This window comes from Bemisia tabaci, chromosome 2 (genome assembly GCF_918797505.1).
Source record: "Bemisia tabaci chromosome 2, PGI_BMITA_v3".
NCBI classification, from domain to species: Eukaryota; Metazoa; Arthropoda; class Insecta; order Hemiptera; family Aleyrodidae; genus Bemisia; species Bemisia tabaci.
Genome location: NC_092794.1, coordinates 17,899,867 through 17,915,861, shown reverse-complemented (window position 1 = coordinate 17,915,861; position 15,995 = coordinate 17,899,867). Strand labels below are relative to the sequence as shown.

Below are 15,995 nucleotides of genomic sequence, written 5' to 3'. Positions count from 1 at the left end.
TTTCCAGTAAAGTGCCGTCCTCTTCTCCCAATTTCTAACCTGAAAATGTGTTTGTTGTGCGTCCAAAACACAACCACGAAAGCATGTAGAAGATAGCACTTACGGCTGTCTTGCCTAACAATAACCTAGCATGAAACTGAATTTACCTTTTTCATGTACTTTAAAATAAAATCGGTCGAGTTTTAAATCCCCAAATGATTTCTAGGAGTCGACGAATAGTGGCAATTAGGACAAAGCAACGGAGGCCTTGGTAAAAACGCCGAGAATTTTTTTTCAGCGTGAAGTTCTGAAAGCGGTTCCATCGGTTTCCTCGTCAAATTTCCTTCAAGAAGCACCCCTTTTAAATTTATAATGTGACGAAATAAACACCAAAATTTGCAGTTTTAGTCACAAATTTAATGTCCGACCTCTCTAATTGACTCGATCCACTGTGCGCCGCCGCGCAACCTAACCTGCGCAGCCTCCTCCGCGACGCCGCCGCTGTGAGCACGAAACTTTTGTTTCTTTGTTTTTTTCTGCACTGACAAAAAAAAGTTCGGTTGTATGAACTGAACGTTCGGTGTTCCATATCATCCCGACTATTCCGTTTGTCAAACTGGAATTTCGGCTCGTGTAACCGAACATTCGGTTTGTACGACGCCTTTGTTCGTCAGTTTACTTAACCGTTGAAGTTCGGTCACGCTAACCGGAATTTCGGTTTGACAAATCGAATAGGTTGGGATGATGTGGAACACCGAACTTTGGTTCATACGATCGACATTTTTTTTTCAGTCATGCAGTGATGGCGACCTTTTGCAAAAAATCGATTTTAGCGTTTTAATTTCCGATTTTTCCGCAAAATTAGACTCTTGATCGATCTGGAAAAAACAGTTTTCTTAAACAACGATTTCTGGGATTGAAAGGATGAAAAATCTTCGGATCAAGGATCAATTAGTTCAAAGTTTGGACCATTATTTGACGAAAATATTTCGATTTTAATCGTGAAACGAGTTGAATCGTTTAGCGTGTCAAAATATCGATCCCGATTTTAAACGGATCCAAGAAAATCGATCAGTCTTTCCAATTTTTGGTGTCGAAAAATCTATCTTTAGAAAGATTGATTTTAAACCGTCACCAGACTCTGCCTCTCTCTCCCTCCGTATGTCCTTCTCCGTTTGTTTTTCCATTTTCAAATTTTCACAAAATGTCGACTTGATTAAGTATTGCTCTGTCAAACTTTCGTAAGCGCCTAACATACTGATATTTTTTAAATATATTCCTCTCACAATCTCCAAAATTCGCCCATATTTTTAACTTTTTATCAGTCTTTCTTGTAAATAATTATTTTTTTTTTTTTTTATTTTTTTTTTTTTTACTGTAGATGCGTTAATGACCAAAGTCGTCCGAGTACTGCTCTGAAATACGTGCATACTTACATTTGACGTTTCATGGAAAAAGTAGGCGCCTTAGTCAACTTATAAGATCAATTAGTGGTACTACTGATTTCAAAGCATACAGAGAAAAGCTCTGAAAATATTTTGAGACTCGAACAAAAAAGAGAATGAAATGCTAAATTAGACTAAGTGCGATTTTCAGTTAATAAACTTGCACAACATATGACAATTCTGCTTCCCCTTTATTAATTGAATTAATGCTGTTATCCACACAATGTTTGGTTACAGTAAAGTTGAGTTAGTGAAATTTTAAGTTTTCAGATCAAAGAAAGTAGCTTCGGGGAAAAGTTAGTTCCTAAAATTCTAATCCGCCTTGTTCAGGGCACACAATTCCTTGATTAGGTATAGGTATCTAATACCGTTTTATGCCATGGTGTTCGGTCTTGTTGTATAATCATGTTAAGAAACCCAAATAAAAGTTTGATCAGCTTGAAACTTACAAAACATTAAGTCACCATTTACAAAAAAATTGTAGCCAAGCTAATCATTTTGTTAAATCCTGCAGATGATTCTCGACATGATTATGTTTAATTCTGATACTGACTTTGCTGGTCAACTTTTTTCTTTGATTTGTCAAAAAGTGCATAACTGATTTTTGATGGATCTTAAGCGCTGATTCGGAAATTGCTCTCCATGTTCCTGGCTCTTCCCTGCGACATTGTCCGCCATTTTCTTTATAAATTTCTGAATGATGGCGCTTACACAAATTTGAAACCCGTCGAAAGAGATATTCTAAATTTTTACGTGTGAATTCATGAGGTGAATTGATCATCTTGAGATCTGAGAAACTATTCCCCCTCCTCTGCTTGGTAGTAAAAACAGGAGTGGTCATGTAGAGAAAATTTGAATTAAATTGTTTCGTACAAGAAGACACACGCCCACAAATAGGGGAAAAAGTGCGCAATTACAGTGACATCTTTCAAAGACATTTCTGTGCTTTAAATGGGCTTGACCTTTTATCTTACATGAATGTATGTTTGATCAAATAAAATGTGATAAATCATCATTATTCACGTGTCCATCGTAAAATTAAAAATATCATAAAAAAAAACTTGACTGAATTGCGGGTTGTGCGTCAAAGTGTAATTTCATCATCTTTAAACTCACTATGACATGAATTAATATTGGATCTCAGATTCTGGGGGACACTATTCTATTTTGTAGCCTCTATAAAAAAACATATGGTACCAACTTTCCTTCCTAAATTATAAATTTTGGGAGTCAGCTATTAGAAAAAAAATAAGAAAAAATGAAAACTTGCAAAATCATTTCACACTAGAAAAGGTTCAATTTTTAAAAGCCGAAAAAACACGTTGTTACGAATTCATATCGCCATGCAATAGACGGCCCTAATAGAAAATTAAGTCATCAATCATTATTTTGGAAAACATCAAAGAAAATGAAATCAAGTTCTTTAAACTTCTCACAAAGAAATATCACCGCCTTTGTTGATAATCCTTGTAGCAGACTCAAGCCTGCCAGCATTGAGACCGAGCCCCCCCCCCCCCTCTTTCGCTAAGTTGGGAGGAAGGGTGTATTGAACCCCTCCTCTCTTCTCTCGACTAAGGCTACAGATCGTTCACATCTTTTCTTCTTCTCTGTCTTTTCTAATCCTCTGTGAGCGTCCGAGAGGGCACCAGCTCCGCGCTGGATTTATTTTGGGATCCAAACGTCGCAATAATTTTAAAGTCAATGAGTTACGGACTCAGTTGTCAAATTTAATGAAATTATTACGGCCCTCAGCAGTCAAGGGTGTACTTTTTTTTATGGAATTTTCATATGTGAACGAAAATTTCACGAACAACCCATTTAAAATGTGTGACAATCCAAGTAGGTAGTAGTAGGTACTAAGTTTGGATTTGTATCTGTCGTTCACGAGGGTATATATCCATTTCATTGAAAAATCCAGTTGAAGTATTGTTAAAAGGTAGAAAGAAAGGTAATAAAACATGGTAATTTTTAACGTTTTTCCAGGTAGAAAGTACTTCGTTTCTACCACTTGGAAATTTGGAGAGGGAAGATCAGATATTTCCTTCAATCGACCAATAAATTCTTTAGCAAGTTATCTTATTCTACTTTTCAGGTTATTTTATTTATTTGGGAAGCTCATAAAAACAGTAAATAAATGAAAAAATTCTGAAGTTTAATTTCTTTCAATTATTTGCTTATTATCGTTTTAATATTGAGGATCGGAACAAAGACTTTAATACTGTCCATGAATATAGATTGGAATTTTTCAAGCATCGACAAACCATGGGCTCATGAGTAGGGCTTGAAAGCGCTAGTGCGACTGTTCTCTTATATAATTTTACTAGGAGTGTAGATTAAAATTTTCAAAATATTCCCTCTTTTTTGGATACAAGTTATATAATTGGATAAAAAATCAGGTAATAATTGGTCTATAATATGAAATAATATTTATTCCGTCTGATTTGCCTCAATTCATATGAAAGACAATGTAGAAAATATAGATAAAGGAGTTAATTTTCAAAAATTATTAATAGGTTTGATAATTGAGGGGCTTGGAAGGCAAGGCGCTTAAGTGCAGTTTTTGCTATCTCAAGAAATACGTGTTTGAAATTTCAAAAATACGTGAATCCTTATGACGGATAGAAAGTTCAAACTGACTTATTGATATTTAAAAATAGAAATTCATCGTCGAATTTTTCACAGATAATGCTATAGGACTAGTTTTACTCGAAATCATTCATATCTCAATTTTATCAAAAACTGCACTTATGCGCCTTGTCCTCCAAGCTCCTCAATTTAAATTTCAATATAGGAGTCCAACAACTAATATTAAAATTGGACGTATTTCTACCAAACAGACCTATGTGGAGGTGAGAAATATGGGGTGTGCTCGTTAGTTCTCTGGCCGTAAGAGTAAGTGAGAATAATAAAGCGCCAGTGACGTCAATGGAAATGGATGCCGTCGATGCTGCTGCTCGTGCTCTTCGTAGTGCGCTTTAACTCATGAGCCCTGTCCACAATGCTCTCGTCCCACCATCGCGGCTCATGAATCCCGCATTCAGTTGGCACATAGGTCTGTTTGATAGAATGTAAAATCCCGCTTTTCCAATTCTTCAAGAGGAACCACGCACACTTTGACATTGTTTCTTATGCAGCTTTCCAGAGCACACCCCATATTCCTCACCTGCACATAGTTCTGTTTGGTAGAAATACGTCCAATTTACACTTTAATCTTTACTCCGAGCACGTTATTTCTGAGAATTTAAAACAAATAAATTTCAAAATCGCATTTTGAAAGTATTAGAATAGGTTAGGTTAGTATAATAGAGTAAAATTGACCAGCTGCGCAAAAATACGAAGTAGATGACCGCGGTGCGGATGACCGAGTCCGAGGCCGTCCAAAAATACACAGTGGCGTCTCGTGCTTTGCGATGAATCGATCGATCCGCCATTAAAACCTATGAAAAAGGATCGATTATCAGGGTATACCTCGATAATCGATTCTTTACCATAGGTTTAAATGAGGAAATTTCGATAGCCGACGATTCACGCTTCACTGCGGACAAGAACAGTGGGATCCCGCGTCAAATCGAATTTCGCGCTTCATGTCCGCTCTTCTCGCTTTCACTGAGCGGGTTTCGATATCTCGTCCGATGAAAGAGTCACGCTTCGATGTATCACAGATGACCGGATCTTTCTGCAAAGTATGAACTTCGTTTCATCTTTTTGGATCTTCATGCAGAGGGAGTTCACCAGGTGTCAGTCTGCGAGCTAATTTTTGAAATTGGTAGACAAAGTGATAGACAAAGAAGCGGTTGGTTGCCATGGACAAAGGAGGTAGGTGATAGGCGAACCCACAGGAGACCCGTTAGTTATTCCATCATTTTCTCCCTTAGTCTCTGAGAACCACTCATTTTAACCAAAAGGATCGCTGCATAATCCTTATGTCATTTTTGTCCATCGTTTTGTCTATCAATTTCAACTCTCAACCTACTGACTGTTTTAACGCAGGTCAATTTTGATGGCCAAGGTGCAAAACCATGTATCTCCATTCCACGGTTTTCCGTAAAAATTTCCCTCGAATCTAATTGTTGCCCATTGGAGCATTACTCATCGTTGAAAAATTCCTTCCACTAATCACCCCTGAGCCACTCAAATTTGAGAGACGCCCTACGGTTCGGGGGTCCTGTAGTAATTTAAATGGGAAGATTTTTTACGATGATCAAAAGGAAATTCTCATCTTACCTTAAACAGAAACGAAAAGTAATATACAGAAATTAAACTAACTAAAGTTAGGAACCGTCCATAAATGTCACCCAAATAGGTCGGAGAGGGGGGGGGGGGATCCTAGCTGTGTATGACGGGTGGTGACAGGGAGGAAGGGAGGATCAAGCGATGGATGATGTAAGCTTTTCTGAAGGCAAAAAGACTGAAAATGCGATCGAGTGTCTGCATTCTCCCCCAAAAAGGAGGAAGAACACAGCATAAATTTAATAATCATTAAAATTAATGAATCGTGTTCTTAACGCTGCAGACTAGGTACATCTACTGATTTTTATCGATTTTCTGCGTTTTCCACCCAAAATTGGGGGGGGGGGGGGTCTGGCAGTGGATGTAGGTTGGATACGGTCAGACAGGATTGGGGTCAAAAAATTGAAAAAATGGGTAACGTAATGTATGGACGGCCCCTAAAAGAAAATAATATATACATTTTAAAATACGTAATAATGGTATAGGCAAAAGATTTTTTTTATTCTAATAGTTCCCCTGAAAATAGGGAATTTGCCGTTATTTATCTTACACTAACCGGACTGCGCAGCTATTTCCATCGCAATTGTGATTGCATACCCTCGCCGACGAAGGGGCAATCAAAGTTGTGATCGCTTGTCATTGAGTTTTCATTACTCCGTGAGACACAATGAGTCATAACTCATCACTGGTGAGCTTTGTTCGAATGACCTGCGGAAGGAAAGCGAATCTTTGTTCCGTCCAGAGTTGCGAATTGGTGTCGTGAAGTAGCATTTGATACTCTTCCTGAATGAAGATTTGTGATTATTTAAAAACATGTGGCTACTGGGCTAGAAGTGAAGTTACTGCCCTTCGAACGACGACATATGTCGCCACGGACTGCTATACAAAGGACATACATTTCGTGAAAATGCTGTCAATGGTATAATTTTGACGACGCGACGGAAAAGTTTATTTCTTATCAATGAGAAGAACGTAAAAAAAGAAAGAAAATTAATTATATTTTCATCATGCGAACATATCGAGATTGCTCGCAATAATTTTTTTTTACCAAGATATTTCATTGTAGGGCTGGCTTCAATTAGGGGTGTTTTCTTCTATTATTTTTGCATTTCTGTCTACTTGCTTGGCTCTCAAAAAATGATTCTCAGATTCAATAGGCTCAGAGCTTTAATATTTAAATTTTAACCCTCCTCTAATCCAAGTTGTAACCTTAGATGTATCAACCTTAGGTGTAACAACCTTAGGTGTAACAATCTTAGGTGTAATAACCTTAGGTCTACCAACTAAAGTTCACGTGAGATGATCAAACGCTTTTGTTCTCATAGTTCCTTGACCTTAAGGTCATGTTGCTGGCGTGACACGCAGTGGATCTATCCATCTACGCTGCAGCATCGGCGCTACAATATGTTCGGCGTCCTGCCAATTTTCGGAAGGTTATTTGGAGCAAAATTCGAGACATTCCTCATATTTTGCCATCATTTCTTTCTGTTTCATTTTGCGAGCAATGTATTCCATCCAGAGTTGCTGGGTTTTGAGCGAAAACGAGGACTTGGTTGGAATATGGGCGATTTTCGGAAAATGACGTTGTGAAATAAAAGCAATTGGAAAAGTGATCTACTTCTCGGAGTTTTCCATCTTTTTATTGAAATTGATAAACAAAGTGATAGTCAAACGCCCTATTTTGCCTCTATCTTGTATGCCTATCGCTTTGTTCATCAATTTCAATAATCAGCCCGCTGTCTTAATAAGAGCCGCAAATCACATTTTCTTCAAGTTAATCCGCGTTTTAAGAGGCTTTGATGAAATGAAGGTATATGTTTTCGTATCTACTCTAAAGCTGAGCCATGATGGAGCCGCCCAGAAATTTTGTAAAGTAAACTTTTGTAATTTTTAAGTGTTAAGCTATGTTACGGTACGTTACAGGGTGAGGGAGAAGTTTTCCCACGCGTTGATATCACGTTGAATTTTCATCCAAATATGTTTTTGAAAATCTCCACCTTTTTTCACGCTGGAAATGTAATCTGTACGTAACAACTGGAGACAAGAACCAATGTTTGGGAGGGTTTCAACAATGTGAACAAGTATTTTGACCGTGTCATTCGTGGAGGGTCTCTTTTTAAACTTAACTGTTTAACTGGCCATTACTGTTTTACGACTGGGCTCAACAAGTCGTTGGCAATGAGTTCAACGATTTGGTTTGCATGATTTGCCTCTTTACAAACGCCTACAAAGTTGCAGTATAGGCAATTCGAACGCTCATTCGGTACGAATAGTTGCATGTCCCATTTACTGAAGGGGATATTTGAAGCTAAGGAGAAGACGTCAGAGAAAATGCCCGTTACATAGAGATTCATATACATTATTCAATACGTGATACCGGATTCTTGTGTTAAATCATAAATTATACCTTTTGCGCTGGTTCCATTTTGCTAAATGCAATCCAGTTAATATGCGCAAGGTGAAAAAAATGCACAATCTTAGTGACGGTGCAATGCTCTTGATTCCTTTTCGCAAAATGCAATCCCAATCGTCCAGCGGGAATCAGCAGCTCGTAGCCGGAAACAGCCGAATTCGAAAAGTTGTCGGCAGATCAACGCGGGAATCGGCGCATACAGTGGATCGAGTCAATATAAGATGTCGGACAAAATTTGGAAACTTTAAAAGCTTTTAACTCCGTTTATACAAAGCATTGAGTTTCCATTGGTTTCCTTGTGAACTTTTCTTCTAATGGCACCCCATGAAATTTAAAATGCGACGAAATTAACATCAAAATTTGCAGTTTTAGTCAAAAATTTCAAGTCCGACCTCTCTAATCGACTCGATTCACTGTGCGGCAGGTACCCGTGCCCATCCTTTGACTGTTTTGACTTTATCTTATCATGTGTACTATCAACTGCCTTATCGTATATCGATCAATTTTATCTACAAGTAACGGAACTGCCGAATTCCCACTTATTTTCAAGGTTACAAGCCTCCTGCACTCGCTTGCTGATCTTTTATCTTCAGTCTTACTATTCGGGGCCTTGGGAACTCCTATCCGTGTCCATTTCGAAGTGTTCAATTTTCGTGCCTACACAAATAAACTACAAAAACTCATCTTTTACTTTCTGAACCGTGCTTTTGTCATTTTAACAATGGAATTAGCGTGTCATTTGTGCGAGGAGGAATTATTTCTTAGCATTTCACCGATTAAGTCTCGTGCCAAGCTTACTTGTTGTTCTGGCTGTGGTTATACTTTTCACGAGGCGTGTTTGAAAACGCGTCTTGAAAGGTAAGCATTAAATGTTTCCGAAAATCAAATTGATCTTTGTATTGAATACGCACTGATTTGATATTCCTCTGATGAATATCCAACTCTCTTTGTATCATCTGTAAGCCTCATGCACGCAATGTTACGCTGTCACGACAAAGTATAGTAGCTTGTATTGGTGGAAATCATGTATTCAACCATTTTATATAACCCTTTCGCTCGAAAATTCCTCCCTTATTAACAGTAACCATTAAAGAAAATTTAAGGAAATCTCTAAGTTTTTAAAGAGCAGAGCTCCTAAGGAAGTAAAAAAAAAGATTCAAAATTACGTGACATGAAACCCTTAACGCCCAATAAATGGTTACGCTGTTAAAAGGATGCAGAGATGGTCTGAGAACTTGCAGTAACTTTATTTTTGGTCACATCCATACGTATATCGACGATGTAAGTCGGCAATCACATATTATCTTGTTTGCGGTGTCTGATAATCTCTGCCTCTACGTTATTTTTTAAAGGAGAACAATTTGACATCATTCCTTGAAGTTTTTGCAGAATTTTCTTCGCACAGAGAAGAAAAATCAAGGCAGTATTCAAGAATTGTCGTTGAGTGTTTTTCCGTTTAAAAAAATAAAGTATGACAGGAAGTCTGCATCGTCGCAAACCGAGTCATGTGATTGCCGACTTACACCGTCGATATGTAACGCTACGGCAACATTTATGAAACATTCCGACAACCCTTTTTACAGTCACAATTTGCTGAGTTTTTTGACATATTTTTAAAAATAAAATTTGCCGTAGGTAAAATTCAACTTTAAAAATTGTTAAAAGAACGATAAAACCGAGACACTTGTTTACTGATTGATGTATAATCAGGTCGATATTTTCTGTCCATAGGAAAGAAAGATGCCCTAAGTGCCAAAAATATATACAAGAGAGAAAAATCGTCAACTTGAATTTCAATATCGGATCTATCAAGGGACTTGAGAATGTTGACAAAGTAGTCCGAAGCTCATTGAAAAGTAAGCTGGAATTGTTACAGTCGAGCATCGAGCATCAGATCGAAACCGGAGTGGAACTAAACAACTTGTAAGTACACAAATTAAAATTATAAAGTTTTGTGTTATGTATTGAGAATGAAAATATTTACTTGAACACATTCTACAGAGTTTATACTACTGTCTGAAACGCTGTCACCCCTAATATAATTCCTGAAGGTGCTAAAAAACGTTGCTGTACTGCAAATTTGTATTTCCAGCATTTTTTAGTCAAGGTGTTTATTCTAAAAAATAATTAATGATAATATAAATAAAATAATTATAATTGTAAAATTTTCAACACGATGTTTTGTGCTATTTTATAAGACGGTGGATTTTTTTACTGTGTTGATCTCTACGTCGATAGAGTCTATTCAGTTTGTGAACATTCAGACTGCATCCTTAGGCTGAAATATAATGTTACAACCAAGGAGGCTGTGTCCAAAAATTGCCTCGCAAAAGAGCAACTTTGGTCTAAGTTTTTGTGTTAGGCAATGAAGCTTTCAGAGTGCATTTACAATTAGAGACCAGGAAGTTCCCGCCAACGGCGCCAGCGTAGAGACTTATTCTTCCGCTTTTGGCAAGCCAGCTTAAAAGCCTATGATTTTTTCTTGGGTTTTTCGATTGAAAATGATTCGAAGAGTAAAGTACTTACCTACACAATTTGTCAAGAATGAGACTTGTAAGTCGAAAATCAAAATCATCAGTAAGGCTGTAGATCGCCAAATTACGTAGGTACTCTTTGAGGAGGCAGATCGAACATAATGGCCCATATTAACGACTGCATTAATCCAATAATCATTTCTCTTATTTATTTAAAATTCTAGGATGGAACACGAGGAATCTGACACAGATTATCTGGAACGTAAACACCGGTCTTTCTATGATTCAGAAAGAAGAAGATGCAAAAGTGCACTGACTGAGAGTACTTTAGAGATTTGTGCAGTAGCAGAGCTGTGTTTAATGGATTGTTTGGACAGGTATACGATTTTTAATATTATGCAAATTTTTTTAAAAAAAACATTTCCAGTTTTTACATTTTCAAATATCAGATAATAATCCCGAATGATTTTTGATTATGAAAATGTTTCTATGAGTAGTTAACTTTCAAAGGTCTTTCAATAACGCTTGAATCCTCTTCTTGTTTCAGCTTTTCGTTTTATTTTTTTTCTTTTGTTGAATCAGGAAATGAACCTGACATACCTCTAAAATTTGAGTTATTTTGAACATTTTAGACTTGATTACTCAATATGATTGCAGATTGATGAGCTTCGATTTGCAATTGTTTTGAACTAAAAAAAAATTTAGAATCTGGGTGTAACTTTTGATTAGGAGACTTTCATGGCAATAATTAAATATCTAATTATATTTTACAGGCCAACTCTGTAGCAATGGAACAAAAACGTAGACTGAGATACATTCATCTTAAATTTTTGTTTCAGTAATCATAACCAAACATCTGCTGAGGATTTTATTTGTTTGAAATGTGATGAAGAACTTTTCGACTATGGGAATGCCATCCAGTGCTGTGGAAACAACAAGTTAGCTTGTCACATGCAGTGTGGATCCGTGTATCACAAAAACTGTTTATTGAAATGCATCAGGTAAATCACGCTACCAAACACATCAGGACGTATTAGATCAGAAGAGATAGATAACCAAGTAACTTATCTACTGCATTTGGATTTTATACAATCCAATCCAGAAAAAATGAAGATAAAAAATAGAAGTGAGCACCTCCTAGGAACTTGCCCCTAGATGAGAGATTATTTTTCTGAGTGTTCACAATCAGCTTTACAATCTTGAGGAAACAGTGAGGGCGGCCATTCATAAAATACATTACGCAGGGGGAGGGGGACCCGAGCTTGCATTATAGTTTAGGGCTGCGTCACACACTGCTAGTATCTCATTCAAAAATCCAAAATGATAAATCAACGCAAGGTGGAAATTTTCCATCAAAAGGTCATCAAAAACGCTAATTTGATGGGAGGATTCAAAACTAACAGTCATGTAATTTTTTTAAGGGGTGCAGGCTCGTGCATTAAGTGTATTGCAAAGGATAGAGATGAGTGTAAAAAATCCTTTTTTCAGTGATACATATTTTATAAACGGGTGACTGAACAATGAACATAACTTTAAATGCTAAACTTTAAATATTTCAGAAAGTGTTCAGCAGTCTACCACCCGATTTTTTTGGTTAAAATATTGTACTTAAAGATAAAGAATCAAATATTTTTGACATCTCTTTCAGATCTGAGGAGGAATGTGTGAAATGTAATCAGCCGGTCTCTCCTGAGGAGAATGTCAATTTGATTTTTTTTACTACAATCCTAGATACAATGCCCGTGGTTCCCGAGAAGTTGATCAACAAATTAGTGCTAATAAAAAAGTATGTGCCAATTTCAACCGCTTTATGGGTGCAGCTTGGCCTAAGGTAAATATTCCAATGCAAAATGGATGAATTAGTTCCAAAGTCATTTTCATACTGTATATTTATCATACTAGATTTACTCATGGAAATTCAAAGTCGGCAGCGGACTAAATATGGAAGTCGAAAAATCCCTTAGGTAATGCATTGCAACATTAAATAATTTCCGATCTTGTGTTTATTTTTTTAAAAGAAAAAAAGTAACCAAATTTTCAAGACAAGGTTTTGGTTAGTTTTCACTCAAGAAAATAAAACGGTTGGAGTAATTTGCAGGATTGCAATTATTGGAGGTCTAATTTATCAACTTTGGCCATCAATACGTAAAAACGGGGAAGTCTATGTGAATATGCTTAGTGAGAAATCGCATTTCTCGTTTTGCTGTGTTAAGTGTCTAAAAGAAGTAGTGCTGAAGAAAAAACCAAATTGCAAACGCAACTTTTTATTGGCTGAGCTTTAACTTCATTCCGTAATGTGCGTGGTCAAATTACGGATTTGGATTTTTTATAGTATTCAACATGCCCTCTACATTTTTTTAATATTCCAAAATTAGTCCACACTTTACGTATTGTTGGAGTAGGTAGAATTTTTTTTTAAAAACTTACGTACATATAAGTCGCTTTATAGTACTCCCTGACGTTCTACTTTAGAAAACTTTCCTGCTTTAAAGATTTTCAAGAACACGAATAAAATTTTTTGAATTCTAATAGAGTATTGTTATTAATTCTATTTGCAGCTGTCATAATGCTCCTGATCCTGAAGATTTTTCTTACTTTAGTGCTGGAGAAGGGAAGAAAGAAATCAGCAAGCAGTTGAACACGGTGAATGATATTGTGCGAAATGCTCTAGAAACAGCTTTATTGCAAGTAAAGCAACAGAACGGTAAGTTGTACATCGAAGTGTTGCTCTATATTTCCAATGATAACGGATTTACTTTAACATAAACATTGTAAGAGCTACAGGTGAGCATTTAAAGGGAACGAACCCTAAGTGTTTTCAATATAATTTCCAATATTGACCTGGAAGTAATAACGATGAAAACTCATGTTTTTCATGCTTGTATACGTTAATCTAAAAAATGAAAAAAATGAGTCGGGATCTTAGAAGATTCTAATTTGTTTGGAAACTTTCTCGTGTCTGATATCAATTATAACTTTCCTGTCTTTTTTTCTTTTTTGCAGAAAGTGACGCAGTCTCCAAAAATTCGGAGACAGCTGATGCAAAGCCTGAAAGCAACAAGAGAAAAAGGGGTGCCTAATATGTTTTGTGGCCCCATTCCTTCTTCCCAATCATAAGTGTCCACTATGTATAAGGAAGAACATCGTCTAATCATACGCTGTGTTTTTCACATTTTAACTCAACGGACTTGCAATTTTTTAGGTCCATTTCTCATCTAACTTGCTGAAATTAATCTGATATATTCTCGTAATTTATTTTTCCGTGAAAATTTAATTGTCCTGTCTTCAAACGGCAAAAAATAGGATTTCTATGCCATTCTTCGTCTTAAGAGTATTTTTAGTATCTCAGTTGCATTGTCTGAAAATGATAATGTCTCTGGTACCTTGCGTAAATGAAATAATTAGCAGTTTGCTCACAAAAACCAAGCATAAAATATTTTATATTCGCAGTTCACGGCATGATTTTTAATTTGTTTACATGTCTTATATTAATCATTATTATTAAAAAGATATTCCAAAAGATTCTTAAATTATACTGGTAGTTTGCAACGGGTTTCCTATACACTCTTCCTCTAGCTCTTAATTTCTCAGCATCTGAGATGCTTTGTTTTTAAACTCAAATGTATTTCGTTTACTATTCAGAAATCTATGTGCTATTTTTTCATTTTTGTGATTTCCTGGACTGAAACCAATTTCCTTTCCTATTAAAAGTCAGTTCTATTTGGTATATACATTTGCTTTTAATATCTTTTTCATCTTTCCACTTTCAGAATTTAGGGTTGTCATGTTTCAAAATATACTAAGATACGCCTTAATTATTTCTGGAACAGTGTTTGTACAAGTACAAGATCATTCGATAGCTTATTATGAACCTTTTACAAGTATTTTCCCGAGAGATATTGAAGAATTGGACGTATCTCTGTCAAACGGAACTATATGCATTAAGACATGAGCCCTGAGACCCATTAGAATATATGCATAACAGGGCTCACGTCATAATGCACATAATTCCGTTTGACAGAAATATGTCCAATTGTTAAACCGTGGGATCGAGTTCAAAATGCTGAAAGCAACTTGCTCTTAAACCGCTTACCTTGCCTGATCAGATATTGATGATGAAGTTGGTGATGGTCATTACGAGATCAAAACAGTACTAATTTTACAGGGAAAAGCAGCGATTCTTTAAATTTGTAGGTTTTAAAATAATACTTCCCACTTTACCCATAAAATTTAATGTTTCCTCTATTTCCTCTAAAGATGTGACCGCTGTATAGCTTGCGTTCTGATCAGCACATTTTCGCCTTCAATATCCGCTTAGGCAGTAATAGTTGCTTGAAGCAGTTTGGTCACATTCACACGGTTTAATTAAAGCACCAGCAAATTATTATCACTCTAATTATAGTGTTGCACTCTCGCTCAAACCAGCTAGAATTAAAATTTGGAAGAATTCACAGTTCTGTTCAAACAGAGCTCATTCAGTACGGTAATATATGTTTATCAAATAGAGTTTCACATGTTCCCGTGACGGTGTGTAGCTCGATAGGTTTGTTGCCTGTACGGAAACATTGAAGGCGTACTTCAAGACTTTCAGACTCTATCTATAAGGCCACACATCATTTACTGGTTCTGTTGAAGCAGCTATTTGAATTCAGCTAAAACCATTCTCCTTGAAAATTCAGCGTGTAGAAATAACAGCACGGAAACTGTGACGCGCGCGGTTTTATTCACATGAGACATTGTCTGCTCGTTGAAGCATGACCGACGTTAAATCCGTTAAGTTTTCCGTCGAATCTGTACTCATTAGCATTCTCCTTGAGTTTTTACATACGCCTATTGGTGCGTTAACAAAATGTGTCGCGTAAACTATATCCAATTTGTACGTTTTCTGGAAACTGTGTAATTTGGTGACGAAATATTGTGATGATACGTTCCTCTCTTCATAAATAAAAAATGATTAAAATAAATAAAATATAAGAAATCTAAATATGTATGGATATCGAAATTGTGCCTTACCTCTACTCATTGAATCCGGATACTTGAGTAAACAAGATATAAATATAAATGATAAAAGTAATTAGTAATAAGTTTTAAGCTCATGATAAGAATTTGTCTATGCTTTTGAGAAGCATACATTCGATACTGTTTAGCCCCAACGCATTGGCGTTGGAGAGCGGCTCTGGGGGCAGTAGTTGTAGATCAAGAATGAGGGGGGGCCTAGGACACATTTTGTCATTGATGTTACAATCCGGACAACATGTCCGATTCAATCAACGAAAACGATTCCACATCTGTCAGAATCGCCCCAATTGCCAGCGCGATAGTTGTTAGACGTCTTACGGTTTCCCTGGGTAACCTTGTTTGCTATCAGGCTGATATCAAGTAATTGACTATAGGTAGCTCAACCCAAGTGGTAACGCTTCTTGTAATATTGTCATAATATTGACACAATATTGG

The 15,995-nt window shown here is 36.5% G+C and overlaps 1 protein-coding gene across 1 annotated transcript; it reads left to right on the top strand.

Annotated features, from left to right (window-relative positions):
• The first annotated feature begins 8,642 nt into the window (after window positions 1-8,642).
• LOC109030489 (uncharacterized) lies at window positions 8,643-14,268 on the top strand. Its single transcript, XM_019041474.2, has 7 exons — window positions 8,643-8,925; window positions 9,799-9,990; window positions 10,766-10,918; window positions 11,381-11,542; window positions 12,190-12,372; window positions 13,100-13,245; window positions 13,545-14,268. Exons 1-7 carry the CDS (start codon window positions 8,789-8,791, stop codon window positions 13,619-13,621), a joined length of 1,050 nt encoding a protein of 349 aa, XP_018897019.2. The 5' UTR covers window positions 8,643-8,788; the 3' UTR covers window positions 13,622-14,268.
• Window positions 14,269-15,995: the final 1,727 nt, after the last annotated feature.

Coding starts and splice junctions, on each gene's coding strand:
- LOC109030489 (XM_019041474.2), top strand. CDS start 8,789: ATGGAATTAGCGTGTCATTTGTGCGAGGAGGAATTATTTCTTAGCATT. Junction 12,373..13,099: donor TGGGTGCAGCTTGGCCTAAG/GTAAATATTCCA, acceptor TTCTATTTGCAG/CTGTCATAATGCTCCTGATC. Junction 13,246..13,544: donor GCAAGTAAAGCAACAGAACG/GTAAGTTGTACA, acceptor TCTTTTTTGCAG/AAAGTGACGCAGTCTCCAAA.